Source organism: Hippichthys cyanospilos, chromosome 17, assembly GCF_059441005.1.
Source record: "Hippichthys cyanospilos isolate Australia breed blue-spotted pipefish chromosome 17, RoL_Hcya_1.0, whole genome shotgun sequence".
In the NCBI taxonomy this organism is placed as follows: domain Eukaryota; kingdom Metazoa; phylum Chordata; class Actinopteri; order Syngnathiformes; family Syngnathidae; genus Hippichthys; species Hippichthys cyanospilos.
Genome location: NC_142385.1, coordinates 2,026,722 through 2,043,258, shown reverse-complemented (window position 1 = coordinate 2,043,258; position 16,537 = coordinate 2,026,722). Strand labels below are relative to the sequence as shown.

The 16,537-nt window shown below is 37.9% G+C and overlaps 1 protein-coding gene across 4 annotated transcripts; it reads right to left on the bottom strand.

Annotated features, from left to right (window-relative positions):
- Positions 1–208: 208 nt before the first annotated feature.
- Positions 209–11,882, bottom strand: LOC148409210 (zinc finger protein 518A). Of its 4 annotated transcripts, none has more exons than XM_088439863.1 (4): positions 11,729–11,882; positions 9,785–9,832; positions 6,986–7,041; positions 209–4,787 (listed from the first exon to the last, which is right to left on the bottom strand). In XM_088439863.1, the coding sequence occupies exon 4, from the start codon at positions 4,775–4,777 to the stop codon at positions 833–835; it is 3,945 nt and encodes a 1,314-aa protein (XP_088295989.1). In that variant the 5' UTR covers positions 4,778–4,787; positions 6,986–7,041; positions 9,785–9,832; positions 11,729–11,882; the 3' UTR covers positions 209–832. The 4 variants fall into 4 exon arrangements, with proteins under 4 accessions (XP_088295989.1, XP_088295987.1, XP_088295990.1 ...); XM_088439861.1 differs by having other exon boundaries at positions 9,789–9,832; XM_088439864.1 differs by lacking the exon at positions 6,986–7,041.
- Between the last annotated feature and the right edge of the window lie 4,655 nt (positions 11,883–16,537).

Genomic DNA, 16,537 nt, shown 5'->3' with positions numbered 1-16,537 from the left:
ACCACACAACCACCAGGCCGCCCAAGCATTATATTAAAAGTAGAAAACGATCAATTAAAGAGAGCAAGATTCTGGAACTAACAAATTATATTTGGATTATTTGCCAACGTAAGGGTGACATGATGATCTGCTATAAAGTCAGAATAGTATGTATGTTGTATAAATGTACAGCTATGTCATAATGTATGTCTGGCTTCTGTTTCATGTATTGCTGGTTCACAATTTTTATTGATCACTATGTCCATTTCTATAAGTCATTTGTGCATGACGTAGAACTGAGAGGTGCTTGTTATTGGTTGGCTAAAACACGCACCAAAACAGTCACTGTCTACAAATGAAATTTTTGAAGAAATTTTGATAATTTTAACTTTGATTCTGCTGGAAAATGAAAATAGGAAATCTAATGGTGGTTATTTTTTGGAGAAATTTCAAAATCGACATTTTTTGTCCAAATAATGCCATTGCCAATAACTCAAAACTATTGTCCGCAAATATTTCGCCTGGTTTTGTGAAAACATTACATATATTTGGGCAAAGCCGACAAAGCAGCCCTGAGAATTACATTTCCACACATTGGAAAGTCAATGTTTTTCCCACGTTTTGAGGAATTAATCCAAACTCTCAAAGCTCAAAGACCTGTACATGACTGAAATCATGTTAGATCAATTTAATTTTCACCAAGAAAAAGCACCAATAAAAAATCCATTACAAATAAAAGCTTTGTATTTACAAGGAGGAAAACGAAACAGTGAAAGTTGGTGAAAATATAGGGCTGCAACACAGTGATTTCCTCTCATACCTGTTTACCAATTCAAAAAGGTGACGAAAAGCTTTACAACAGTTTATTCCAGTCTCTAGTTGCCTCCATGAGGTGGCGCTGGCCATGGCCAATCCAATGTTCTTGGCTGTTGAATAGCCGACCGCAGAACCAACAGTCGAACACAACAGTCTTTCGTCTACTGCTTGATAGCGGATCCACAACTTCATACTTTTTTTTGTTCTTTTTCCGTAGCTTCAATTTAAGAAGGAAACGTTCTCTGATTGAACTCTGAACTTCTCGTGGCCTTGGTTCACCGCTTTGCAGCAGTACACCATTAGTCAAGATCTCCCCTCCTAGGCCGCCAAGCTCTGCGAGTGCTCTAATTGTCTTCTGTGACAATGCCACCTTGGCAACAGCACCTCTGTGTCGATTAATTACCTTCATAATATTGGCCACTTCAGGAATGTCAGCATCCGGATGATTGAGCACTACAACAGGCTGGTATCTTCGGGGGCATTTAACTTGCTGTAGACAGCTGTACGGTGCAAGTCTCAAGGTTCTTTCAACTTCTTTTGCAATCGGACTCCAAAAAACAGTTGTGTCTTTCTCAGGCTGTTCTTTGTTTGTGAGCCTTCTTGCTTTAAGCACAGATGTTGGACGCTCTTCAAACAACGCTTTTCTGCGCAGTTTTCTTTGACTGGGAGTTTGAATGGGCCGAGGGGCAAGTTGAGGTTTTTCTGCCTCTCTTGGTTTCATCTTTGGTGTCAACTGAGTTGATTCCGCGCTTTGTGCTGGATTCTGCCTGGTAATGCTTTTCAGGTTGTTAGAAGTATTGGCATTTGTTTTGTTTGAGGACATAAGAAAACACTGGGTTGGAGGCGAGGTGGCCAAAAGTACAGGTTGACAACTTGAGGGGGGTGAGTAACTGGTGGTAGGGCTGACAATTTTAAATACGACTTTGTGTTCTGTTTTTTCTCCGGTGTGGCAAGACTCCATGGTGGGTTTTATTTCTACATTATTGAGAAGCACATTCGGCTTGGATGGAGAAACGTAGCGTAGCAAAAATGTTTGGCGGCCAGTCTGCAAATTTCCAACTTTGTCAGCAGCGCTCAAAGGCATTGCCAGAACTGGTCGAGAGTTCACTGGGAGTTTTGCACTTGCTATCTTGAGGCCAGGGATGCATGAACCTTGTAAAAATGGAAGCGACCCTGGCAACAAGTAGCACTTTGGTTGTGTTTTAGCGACTTTGTCTGTTGGATTATTAGGTGATGCACTCGAAAGGAATACAGGACTTTTTAAGTTTGGGTTACTGATAAGGAAATGTTGTGTGGCACTGACACCTCTTTGAAGAGAGGAAACAAGTGTTGTCATTTTATCATTAGCTGCAGTCTTTGAAGTCTCAATATTCTGACATTTTGGACGAACATTCTCACCAGGAGGATTGCTTGAGGTTTCAAATCCAGACATATAAGAGACATTCATTTGAGGAGTTACAGAATTTGTAATCAGTTTAAAACTTGGAGTGGGCTTGAACTGCACTGGTATGGCAGAAGGTATATCAGTCCTCAAGACCCTTTGTTGCTTTTCATCTTGCAGTTGAAGAAGATGAATAGTAGACTCTGTTTGTTTCGAATAATTAACATTTGTATTTAAAGCTCGAGTTCTTTCCTTATGGAGTTGTTGTGTAATGATTTCGTCCGAGTGTTGTTCTACAAAGCTACCCAAAGCAGATGAAGTACTTATGTTATCTGAAAAGTTTTTAGAAATGGGAATGAGCTCCTCCTCAATTTTTATAACATTAAAATCTTTGAGCACAGACTCTGGGTTTTCATCATCTGTATCAGCACAGTCACTATCTTCTAAATGTCTTGAACACTCTGACGTTGAACTAAAATGAGATGCAATGCTTTTTATTTCTATTTCTGCTGTACGTTCAGGCATGTCATCTATTTGATTTTGTGTTCTGGGTGAAATGGTGCAGGCTTCCTTGGAATAATTGTGAAAATCAAATACTATGTGGTTTAAAGAACTTTGTTCTGTCATGGCATTTTCTTCAAATGAAGCGGATGAGGCCATCTCTGTTGGAGGACCCAAATTTGTCAAATGTTTCTGACCATGTTGGGAATTGTTAAAGAGTTTATTCCCGGATCTTGTGCCATCGGTATTTTCTGAAGAGCTTTGAGAAAATTGGTCAGCGTTTTCAGTCAGTTTAAGAGAAGAAGCATCTTTGTTATCGTCAAAAACACTTCCTCTCCTGGTGTAATTTATCCTCTCATCTACTGCTTCGCAAAACTCAATATCGTTTTTGCAGATTGATTCACTCTGCAATGCCCCCTGAGATATATTTAAGGGAGAATCAGTGAACGTGGCAGCCACAACATCAGACAACCCAGCGTCAATTTCTGATATTGTTGCGGCATTTTCCAAGCTTGATTTGCAATCAAACAGATTTATTCTTGTGTAGGCTGTCTGGCTTGAGAAATTTTGTCTGCCAACCACATCCAGTGAATTTGTCATTGAATGTGTGTCTGCAGTTGAAGACGTTGTTACAACATGACTATCTTTCCCCCACAAAATTTCACTATGAGAGGGAGACTCCAGGATGGAAATAGATGTTTCTTCCTCCTCAACCTTGACTTTGACTGCCATTATATCTTCTGTTAGTATGCAAGATCCACTTCCTGGTGGAATGGTAAAGCAATGTGACATGGAGATCTTACTATCAGATGATTCTCCATTCTCAACAAGCACTTCACTTTTTAAAAGTGCAGATCCGGTAACAGAAGAGTCCATATCTTCCACTGGTGAATTGTCTTGAGGACACATGTTTTGCTTTGCTACTGGTATTACTTTGAGAACTAAATGTTTTTTCCCATCCACCATCTTAAATCCCATAACTTTGGTTGTACAGTTTGGGGGAAGAGATATTTTATTTTTGACCATTAGGACTGTCAGAGGATTTGGATTGGTTGGGGAGCCACAGCTGTCATTGCTCAGCAACATATTTGGTGAGGATTGTTCCGCAGTCATAGAGTTCCAATTAGCGTAGTTCTTTTTTGCTGGTGGACCATCAACAGTGTGTTGGACTTCCTCTAAGCACATTTCAGACTTCATTCCCCCATTTTGGTTTGGAAGGAGCCCTGATATACCATATAATTTTGGTAACTTTTGTGTTTCTTGTAGCCTAGATATACTTTTCAGTATGTTTTGGCAGCTTTGAGAGGAATTTGTGGGAGTAGCTCCATTTTCTAAAGTCTTCATTCCATTTGGATGGACTTGTTGGTTGGATGGATGCTTGTCTTTCTTGTGAGCGGCTACTGTATGTCTTTCAAGCTGTCTTACTGTTGTTGCACTAAAGCCACAGATTTGGCAAACGAAAGGTAATGAAATTGTGTGTGCTTTAAGATGCATTTCATGATCTAGTTCATTCAAGCTTATATGTCGACACTTGGAACATTTCCAGGGACTCTCATTATGATGATGAATGTGTTGGACAAATGTTCCTGCATCCACAGTTGTGAACTCACACCAGTCACAGTGAAACTTTCCATTAAGACTGTGACAATTGATGTAGTGTCTTGTAATCAAAAGCAATGAATATTGCATTCCATCACAGCAGAGCTCACATGTGACCAAAGTGTTTCTGTGCGCAATCCGGTGACGTTGAAGAGCAGCAAATTCATTTGTAACAAATTCACACAAATCGCAAGGGTAAGTGGGCAAAATTCCATTGTGGGCCCCTCGAAAATGTTTAAGGAGATCATTAGGGCTGTACATAAAATCATCCTTACACACAGAGCAGCCAAAACTCAGTATGTTTCCAGAAAACACAGCCCCTTGCTTAATTTTACAATTGCTTCGCTTGGTGGAACCACGTTTCTTGACAGGTGATCCGCCTGGTTTGACTAGACAGTGGCGTGCTCTTCCTTTGTAACGTGGAGAGTCTGTTACTTTCTCTACAGCTGACATGCTGTAATTCATAGTGGTATTGTGAGGTACTTTAAGATCTTCATCCATTGTTGTGAATCTACAAAGACAATAATAAAAAAAAGACAGAAAAATAGCTTTATGTTTCTGGTAAAAGGGCATTTGTCACTGATGTAGAGCCAAACAATCACTATTTCTGTCGTGCATTTTTACAGTGAACCATGATGACCTTTCATCGAGCTGTTAAACAAACAGCAACAAAGTACAGTACAATAGAATATAGCATAACATATTGAATATTAGTTGAGAAAAACATGTTTTTTGTAGAATGTAGATGTTTATATATGTATTGCTTTTATAAACAAGCACAACATGTCACTATTATTTGTGGGATTTATTTTGTTTTTTTTATACATAAAATTTATGCTGTTGTTAAGGACCTGTACGTGGATCATTCCATGCCAAGTCACACAGCCACCCTAATTTAGCTCTCTTGAATTTGGCTAATTTTTATTCTATTAATGTCTTAATAATATAAAATCAAAGAATCAAAGGTTTCAGTTTCATACTGTTTTCGAATTATGGTTGTTCAGAGTGGGTGACTCGGTGGCGTAGTGAATAGCACATTCGCCTCACAGTAAAAGGGACCTGAGTTTAAATCCACCTCACGCCGGCCTTCCTGTGTGGAGCTTGCACGTTCTCCCTGAACCTGCGTGGGTTCTCTCCAGGCACTCAGCTTCCTCCCACACTCCAAAAGCATGCATGGGAAGTGTATTGGCCATATTAAATTGTCCTTAGGTGTGATCGTGTGAATGGTTGTTTGTCTCAGAGTGCCTGGCGAGGATAGACACCAGTAAGCCCGCGACCATCGTGAGGATAAGCAACTCTTGAAAGTGGATGAATGGATCGTCATTCAAAGTGTTATTCCTACAACTACTTTTGGGTTTCATTAATTGCACACTAAAATTTGTGTCATATTTGAATGTCTTCATTACATATGTACATATTCTGACCCTGTCTATTAGAATCTACACTCAAAGCTATTATACATTCAATATTTTAAGAGATATTAAACCTTAAAAGTGTATTTTTTTTCCAATGATGCAACACATTTTTACATTTTGGGTGTTCATATCTACCAAAATGTTTTGTGTTGGTTGATTGTCTCAGCAGTTTAGTCCAAGCTATTGTTGTACCTCAAGCTCACACACGAGTGAGAATGTGTGACTGAAGGAGTACGGTGAGGACCAAATGGAGAGTTGGGGAGCTATTACAAAGTTGTTGTACAAAGTTGGAATAAATGGAATTTAAAGTGTAAACTCTGCTTGCGTGTTATCATGTTTGGTCAGCGACAGGCTTCCCTCGAGGTCACTATCCGAGGAGTGCCAGTGGCTAATGCATTTATAGCCAACTTGTCTGTTCGGCATGCAGGAAACCTTCACAACACGTCTATCTGTATTGTAGCGTCAGGCTACCATTAATGTTAATGACTTGGACTTCTTTAGAAACAATGTATGGGCAGTACTTATTATTATGATGATTATTGTCTCATTATTGTCATAGAACTATCTTGTTAGGTTTTGTGCTTAAGTGATATAGTGCTTAAGTGATATAGTTATAGTATATGATATATAGTATATAATACTATATAATACTATAATACTATATAATACTATAGTGATATAGTATTATATAGTCCACCTTCTCCCACCCAAGTCCATTTGATGCAATCTCCTTCGCTTTTTTTCCCCCAGTGAACACAACAAGGAATCTCATTGGAGACAAAACAGTCAATTCAGTGTACTTTTGCTAGCTCTGATTAGCAAGCTTTGTGGCATAATTTTAACGTGTGCCAAACTGAACGCGAAGACAAACCCGAGTGTGCAGAAAGGCAGAGGTGGCGCCAAAGAGAGGGCTATCGTGAGCAAGTAATGACAGATTTTGAGCAGGCAAATTCTTTTTCTGTTGTCCAAATCAATCCTTGCTTGCTCAATATATTTTTCTTTGCTCAAAGTCCATCATATTTTCATCTCAAAAACAATGTGGCGGATTGACGCACGCCGATTAAAAAGTATGTGTCCCTGTCAAAAATTATGCATCTAGGATGCAGGGACACAGGCAAACGAGAGCACTGACTATGGTTATTGCATTGCGTGTTTATTTTGCAGTTGGCCGTCACAGTGTTCCATTTGCAAGTGTTGTGACATTGTTGCATCTTTACAGGCATGTCATTTTTCTTGTTCCATGTATGTACCATTTAAAATGTACTTGCACCGTGCGACCGGAGAAATGTTTTACCAGCTCTGACTGCAAAGATGGCTGCATTTGTGGAGGAATCGGTCACAGACTCAGCCCTAAAGGAAGGAATTTCCTAAATTAATGTGGAGGAAAAATTGCACTGTATGCCGCTGGCCTGAATAGATTAATAAAACCACGATCACAAAATATATACTGTACAAGCCATACAGTACAAGCCAAAAAAATTGGACAAAACCTTTCATTCAACTTCTCAATGGAATGACGGCCACTCGTTATGAAATTTAATAGTTGTCTGTGAATGAATCTGTGAATGAATTTTTGCAGTTCTCCAATTGGGCTGTGAGCTAAATATTAACCTCAGATTATGCACAACACAAATGAAATCCCAACCATGATAAAGCAAAAATAATAGTTCGACATCCGATTGCCATTGCTCTGAGGGGAACTCCGGCCCTTCGTGTTCCCCAAATTCGCATGGGACAATATCAGATTCTGACAGTACGATAACCTTGAGCAAAAATATCATGGTATCACGGTTTTACAATTACAGCTCCCAAAATTGAATTACCATTTTTCTACATTATAAAAACTGTTTTAAGAAAAAATATATAACACAACATTTGTCAAAATAACAAACATTTCACTATAGTTAAAATAAATATGTAAAGTAAATTTAAACAAAGCTTTAGTGAGCAACACGGGTTTTGGTCACCAATAAACATATACATGAATTCTTTCTGGTTGAACACATCTAGTTTTAACTGAAATATGGGCATTTAGTATAATAAGTATAGTATAATTACTTAGTGTAATTTAATATAAATAATAATTAGTACAATAACAATATTTTTAAAAATATATCAGTCATTCAACTATTATGTGTATCAATTAATAGTACATCAATTAATAGTACAATGTGGATTCTGTCATTTTTCGTTGACTATTTCCAACGTATGTGTATCAATTTATCATAAAATGTGGATCTTGTCATTTTTTGTTGACTATTTCCACGCACACTAACATACTTACACACAATCTTCTTGTCACTCGGCCTCTCGCCCACTTCCGCACTACAGCAAGCGGATGAGATCATATGACACTAAAGCGTGTTTGTTATGAATTAGGCCACACGGCATTTGGAATGCCATTTTTTTTCGCCTAGTAACCTCCGAGATTGCTACCAAAACACCCCTTCAGACAGTTGGTGGTCACCGACGTTCATGTTGAAAAAACCCAGACGGCGTTTTGAATGCTTTTTATCTTTGATGCTGACTCGCGTTGCTAATGGTGTTGACTAACGTTTAATGCTTCAAATGCCGTCTGGCGTTTTCAAAATAAATATTGGTCTCGCTTGGCATCTAGTGTGTCGTTCTCAACGCTGTCTCTGATCCCGCTTGGCGTAAAAAGTGGTGTAAAAACAGCATTCTAAAGGCGTACTGTGTAACTCGAAATGAACGCGAATTAGCGGCGTATTGCAGTGGGCCATACATCATTCACCCAAGGGACTGTTGTTGAGGAGTTCCAGAGAGAAAGTTAGTCTGAAGGGACTGAGTTAGAAGAGCAGTGATGGCATGCTTTTAAGTTTACTTCTTTGATGTGTGTGTTCATTGCTGGTTTTGAAATATGAGTTGGAATGTCAATAAAAACACCGTTGATGTCATCTTCACTGACTCCGGACGAACTCCTAATACTGACCGCTACACGACGAGAGCACGTGGGAGCTTGTTTGTGTGTACGTGCGTGCATGCATGTCTGGGTGGGAAGTCAACATGAATTGACATATTTTCCTATTAATTGATGCACTTTATCAGCGGTAGTTAGCTGTAGCTGACATAAAAAGAAAATGAACTGCTGCAGCAGAGGAGGATTTATGTATGATACACAATGAGAGCTAAATTTGCAGCTACCCGTTAAGGTAAATGATGCAGGAAAAAAAAAAAAAAAAACACTCACCGGTTTGGACAGACTTAGACGGTTTTAAATAACCGTGATTTCTAAAACAGCAATATATCACCAATATGGTTACCGTCCCATGCCAAGTGGCAGCTAGTGCAAATAATGAATATGATTGGTCACTTCAGGTTACCTGATCAGCCATTAAAGCCATCAGCGATCACACACATTTTCAAAAAATATATATAGTTTTAAGATTCCCAATATTACATCGTATTTATTTATTTATTTATATCTCGATATTGCTCAGCCTGGTTGTTTTGCACTTAAACACGGTTCCACCAGACCTCTGTGAAAATGCACACCAAAGCACATGTTTTGCTGTTTGGCAGCACAATATTAGGTTAGCAATTGGCATTGGCTTCTACTTGAAACAATAATCGTAAGCTGTGCTAACGTAAGCTGTGCTAACACCACAGATACAGTAGACTTGCCTTTTGGCTTTGACTTCCAGCCACTCCTTCAGAGGGATTCTTTTAATTGGAACCTTCATCCTGCCATGTTAATTGTAGTGGAGCAACTCAGTGTGTCAAAGTTCACTTTAATTAATTTAATATATTTAATGTACTATATTTTTGTTTAATTAATATAATTGCACAAGTTCTGGAGTTATGTGTGTGCTTAAATATACTGTATTGTCTTTGAAGTGAAGTAAAAGGCCCATGAGATTCTTTGGAATCTGCCTTAGATCTGTAGCTAATTTCAAGCAATAAATAAAAATAATCATGATTAGTAGATTAATGGTAAAAATAATCACTGATTGATCAACTATTGAAATAATCATTAGTGGCGGTGTCAAGTGTGTGACAAAAATATTTGGATGGTTAGAAGACGGGCTGAAATGAAAAACGGTCACACATTTTAGTGAACAAAAGATGAACTTACTTACTCTCAAATCTGATGTATGAGTAGGCACTCCAGAGACCCAGCCAACTATTTGTATACAAACAATAAAAAAAGGAAATCAATTTCATATCATGTTGCCTTAAAATGTTCATCCTTCATCTCTAGCATAATGCATTACTGTGATGCGAGTTGTCTTTTGAAACTTTGTTTTGCTCAATGTGAAGTTTATTTCTACTGCTTTGGTTGCTTATCAATTGCTAGTTGTAAATCAAACCTTAAACCTCTTGTGAACAACGGAGGACAGAGATGTCTTGTCATGAATTTTTTAATCTACAAAAAGATTAGGACCAAAGACAACTCTGTATGTCAAAAAGTTAATTTTCATATCATGCATGGATGAATATGGATTCTGTTTGCTGCTTATTACAACTTACTATAACAACAACAAAACCTATCATGTGTCTTGTTTTGTATTGTTTGGGTTTAAAAATAAAATCTTGCATTTCTATGGGGTCTGTAACTCTTTTTCATTTAGGTTTCCTGCAGTAGTTTTGGCAATGATGATTGTGATATTAACATTTAATCACATTTCATCTCTACAAGCAAGTATGTATAGCCTTTTGAAAAAGTATTTGCCCCATTCATGATTCGTTTTTTTGCATTTTTATCGCTTGCAAAAATGTCATTTCATCAAACCAATTTTGATATGACACTGAGACAACACAAGGATATACAGTATAGAATGCAGTATACAAATGATGATTTTATTTATTAAGCGAGACAAATACAAACCTATCCCACCCTATATGAAAAAATAATTGCCCACTCAACCTCATCGCAAGTTGTGCCACCTTTGGCAGCAATAAGTGAAGTCAAATGTTTGCAATAATTGGTGATGGGTCTTTCACACCGAGGAATTTTGGACCATTTTTCTTTGCAGAATTGTTCACTGAATTGTTGAACTGACCTTTAAAGTTAAATCGCATCTGAATTGATTTTAAAACTGGATTTTGACTTGGCCACTCCAATACCTGAAATGTTTTTTTTTTTAACCATTCTGAGCTGGATTTGATGCTGTGTTTTGAATTGTTCTGCAGCAGCATGTTTCAAAAAGGCTTGAGTTTGAGGGTACAAATTGATGGTAGACTCATAGAATATTTCTCCAAATAGCGTAAGCTGAATCAAGATACATTTTGTCAAATGTAAGACAAGCCTGTGAGTTCTTTAGTGACAGCAGTGATTTTCGACCAAGAACACTTCCATGAATACCATTTTTGGTCAGTGTCTTATAGTGGAATTGTGAACACTTACCTTAATTAAGCGAGGCCACAAACGCCTATGCCTAACAAACTATTTAAATGATTTCTTGATTCAACAAAGGTAAATAAACTCAGCTTTCCCCAAACGTCGGATATTCACAATGTTTTCTGGGTGGGGGTGGGGGTGAAAATCACTATTTAGAAACTGCATTGTCGATATCTTTGGGTTGTCTCATTCAGATTGGTTTGATAAAACGAACCCTTTAGGAGTGATAAATATGCAATCAACACATAAATCACGATGGGGGCAATGTATAACACAGTAACTTGACCAACAAAGGTTAATCTATAAAATTATGGGTCAGACACCAAAAGTCGAAAGGGAAAAGTTAGCTGTTTCTCAACATGAAGAAACAATGGCTTGGCTAACAACCATGCACACCTCCCACCACAGACATTAAAAGTGCAAAGTATCATCCACAGCTTTTACACGACTGTATGCTCTATATCTGTTGACTTTCCTGAGTGACTGTCGATTAAGTTTAAGAGGGGGCGCTACACACGGAAGAAAATAATACATGACAACATGTGCTAGAATGACTAGAATAATGTTGAACAATTGCGGCCATCGAGGAAAGATTATGCCAGGAGTTATTGATTAGTTAGTGGCATGTAAATAAAGCCACCACCCACACGAAGCTATACAAAGTTAAAATGTTCTTACTGTTAACTTGACGGAACTTCAGGCTCGGCCCGATTGACACTGTACATAATTAAAATAAAGTGACGCCAGGAAAAAAAAAACACAGCGGTAACATTTGCCGTCCTTTTCTGCTCTCTGTGGAACCACACCGACGGCGGCCATGACAGTCCATCCGGGTGCTTTCGTTGATGCGCTTGACGCTCAGTAGAAGCGGATGGATATGTCGTAAAAAAACAAAACAAAAGCAAACTAGTGCTGACATTTATTTTTTTTAACTGTGTAAAGTGCTTTTCAAACTTTCTCACGAAAGTATATCAAATATCAACAAGTCGTTATACGAGGTCCACTTTCGCTCACACTGCATGTGTAACACGTCATTGTTAAGATCGCTCGAATTTGTTGCATTGATGCTGGAGGAAGAAGCAATGGCGGATGTACGACTTACCTTTGATTTCGTAACGGCAGATTCATAATTGTAGGTCTTAATTTTGTTAGTCCGCAGCCAAACACAGTAAACCCTTGCATCGTGTGTATTTTTTTTTTATCTTATATGGTTGTGTTCCTTATTTCAATACCGATGGTATACTCAATATTTTACTTCATTACACTTTGACCAGTAATATACTACGTCACAGAGACATGGCGGCCATTTAACCTGTGTAATCATTCCTACATGGCGTTAGTTATGTATTGGTTCATTGATTTGTTAAAGTATTTTGAAAATCTCGAAACAGGTGCATTTATATAATGTTAGACTTCTATAAAGCGATTGATAACACAACCAATAAAATTACCGTTTAACCACTTAGTCAAAATATAATTTAGGTTTTTCAAACGTTTTATGAAAACAGTATTTGTGTTGTATCTTAATACTGTACAACTAAACGATTTCTTACATTAAGTTCAGTTTAACAATACCCAGTTTCTCTTTTTTTTCTGTTCTGAATTGTTGCAAAATGTGTAAATAACAGTTTTTAAAGTAATCCAACCCCCAAAGGACTTTTAGTATTTTTAAGAAAGGAATTAAATGACTCGCCGAGCTGATGACAGCATTTTTTCAAGTTGATAATGCTTTGTTTTTTATTGAACATGTTGTAGAACACATTTTCTTGGCATTTGGTTTACAATTTGTAAATTAATCTAAATGTGAGATTTCATCTTAAATGGACAGTGTGTAAGATTTAGACCGTTTTTCATTACAGACAGCAGGAGGTGCTGTTGGTGCTGCATTTAACATTTTCCATAGCTATCACAAACCTGACCGCCTCCTGAGAAGTGCCACCCCCATGTAATATCATTTCATAAGTAGATCCATGATTATCTTTAAAATATACATGATTATCTTTAAAACATACTATTTGGTCATTAAGAACACATTCATTTGCAAGTTTTTGAAATGTACAAACATTTAATTTATTCCTTTTTAATGAAAAATCATCTAAATCTTACACACTGTCCCTTTAAGCATTGAATGAAGAAACACATCTGTAAAGAAAGAGGTCAAGTGATGTTAAGAATATTGAAGAACGCCACATAATAATTTTTCTATGAAACTGAAATGTTGTCAGAGAAATCTCTAAAAGAAGACTAGGACAAGCCAAGCTGCTAAGCAGCAAAAAGAGTAACTCAGACCAGCCAAGATTGACTTTTATATACCATGGCATAGGGAAAAAGCTTCGGCGAACAAACTCGTGCGTTCCCGGCACTAATTCAACTGCTCAAGCGCCCCTGCCTGGTTTTTATTCATTCAGCAAAGCATTGCACATTTCAAGACATAAAAAGAGCCTGTCGGGCGTCACCAGCTGGGCAACAGCTTTATCTAAGGACTGGGGCGAGATGAACTAGGACTGCATACATAGATAGCAATGCACACTATTCTAAACAAGAAATAAGCACATAATGATAACAACCTAATATATGATTTCTTTTACAAATGTTGACTCCAAAGGGATTTTTCAAGACTGGATAGCGTGGTCTTTTACAAATCTCAAAAGGTGTCACATTTGAGACTTGAAAGACCCAACAATGAAAGGTTTGGATGTCATGTTTCAAAGCTTATTGTCGAAGAAGAGGAATAATTTCTTGAAAATTACTTCTTTCTGAATCTAGAGCTAAAGATGGTCTTGCATTATCTTAGAAGTTAATGATAATAATAGTCATAATCAATACTGTTTATTGTATTTTAATCATTATTTGAAAGTGAAATGGCTAAACGAATATATAAAAACTCAGTCATTGCTATGCCTTTTTTTCCATGTAACATTTTTAAAAAGGCTGGTGAGCTAGATTTTGTATTGTCATGTAAGCTTTACAGTTTTATTCGGCGCGCAATTTTAGCATGGAAATTGTGTTACGCTGAGGCTGAACTGGCCATCTGGGATAGACATGGTGCTATTTAATTATTAATTTTCTCCATTGTACCTCAAGAGGTCCCAAAATTTACAAGAGGGGAACCAAAGAGAAATAAACCTGTTTTTTTATTTTTTATTTTTTAATTATATAGTCTATGGCACCTCACTGGTCTAAATATATTAAACACCAGGAGCGCTGGTAAAAGTGCTCAAGGCAACAAATGTGACTGCAGTAAAACACCCAAGTCATAGAGCCATAAAGAAGAGTTATGAGAATAATAGCCCTGTGGATGCGAATCTTAGTGAAAGTTCTTCAAGTTTTTCTTTTCCAAACATGTCTGTACAGTTTGCCAGAAAGCGCTTGGTCTTTGAGAGTATGTCGTCAATTTCGTTATCAATCATTTCCTCTGATGTAATGACGCAGTCCAGGTACTGCTGTGTTGATTTTAGACAGAAGATTTTAGTCTTCTTGAGACTGACTTTGAGGCCGAAGGCCCGTGAGGCATTTGCAAACAAAAAACAGTAATGATGAAAAAAAAGTAGAGAATGCAATAATGCAAATAAAAAAAAACATGAAATAACTGCAAAACAAACTGCTGCAATGCATACAAGAAAAACGAATCACATTAGTTTAAAAAAAACACAAAAGAAACATCTGCAAGTAATACATGCTGCCTTCACATAAACACAGTTGACACAAAATGTTAAAGCTCAAAACAATTGCAAACAAAAACACACTGGCCAGGAGAAACACATTGCTATAAATTGGCATGCACACAAGGGAAGTAAACCAGGCTGCTAGGGGCCATCACTCACTCACTCACTCACTCACACTCACTCACTCACTCACTCACTCACTCACTCACTCACTCACTCACTCACTCACTCACTCACTCACTCACTCACTCACTCACTCACTCACTCACTCACTCACTCTAAACTACAATAACCTAATTTGTTCAGCTCATCTCTCACGTGAGATTCTTTTCACCTTCTGTCCTTTATCATGTAATTTTACTTTACTAGTGTCTGAATTAATTACACGTGAGCCCTTCAAATGCAATACTTTTAGAGCCACTTATCTCTGCTCCTCCTCTACAACATCGTAAAACATAACGTCCAAATGGTTCCTTTGTAAAGATTTGAAGTCAGGCATAACTTTTATTTCCTCCAAAAGCAGTTCAGTTACAGCACCAATCTAAACAGACCATCCAGTAGGTCTTTTTGGTGGCTCTGCAGTCGCACGTTTCTGGTCCTGTAGTGACATCTATTGGCCAGGAGAATTTCCGTAGTGTGTGGCAAATTTGATTTATGTATAAGCTGTGTTTTGTCATTTTGATTGCATTTTGTTTTTGTGACTACAGCGTGGATTACTTGCGTGTTTCCTTCAACGTGTTTGCATTTGTTTGTTAATCTGTGTTACTTTCTCCTTTTTCCTTGTTTGCGTCATTGCTTTTTGTCTTTGTGTCTTAAGTCTAAAGTCCAAAAATGCAAGGCAATGAGGGAGCGGAGTCAGCAGGAAAACAACTGGGATAACAAAGTAACAATAAAGACGGTCACACGTGGAGAAAAAGGTGAAGTGACAAAGTACCATACAAAAATGACTAGAGAGGAAACAACTCGGGAATAGACAGTTGGGATTTTCTCAGGGGCTTCTCATGGAGTGGTGAAGGAATAACCTGGCATTGTTCTCCTGCTCTGACCACACTTAAAAAGCTCTTGATAACTAATTGCCGTCAGGAGTGTGGCTGGTGACTATGCCTCCTCGTGACAGAAAGGAGAACCTCGCCTGAAACACAAAACACAGTGAGCGGGGAATGTGACACTCAGTCCTCCTCTGCAGTCATCCTCGTTGTGAACAGGAAGGGAACCATGGGACACACTGAAGACAGTTTTGATGTTATAAAATGGTTTATTAACAAAAAGTGCACGCAACGCGTGAAATAGCAACTCAAGGAGACAAAAGTACAACTCTAAACATGGGATTCAAAGTACAAATTAAAGAGACATGACAAAAGTGCATGGAACTGACCGTGATCAGGGGCAGAACCAGCAGGAGGATGTTGCTGTGAAACTAAAAAGTACCAACAAAATTCAATAACGCAAACTGCGGAACAAGAACAGACAAAGAAGCAACTAAAATACATATGTTGTAAAACAGAGAAATGAGGAAGCGAGGGACTCTGTACAGGCATAGGTGCTGGACAGTGGCGGTCCGTGACTTTCACACATACACATTCTGTGATGTCAGACTATCAGACAGAAGCTATTTTCCGGAGGTTTTAAATGTTCATAAACCCGCGGCAGCCACTAAAACTCGTCATTATATGTGATGCTGTCAAAACTCTAATTATAATGAAATTAAAATTAATAATTTAAAATAAATATCCACGAAATTTTATGAAGTCTAAATTACAAATCACAGTTTAATATAAGACCATCACGTTATTTCTTTCCTATTAATTGAATATGAACAGAA

Excerpts from the sequence above, each read along its gene's own strand:
- LOC148409210 (XM_088439863.1), bottom strand. The coding sequence starts at position 4,777 with ATGGATGAAGATCTTAAAGTACCTCACAATACCACTATGAATTACAGC.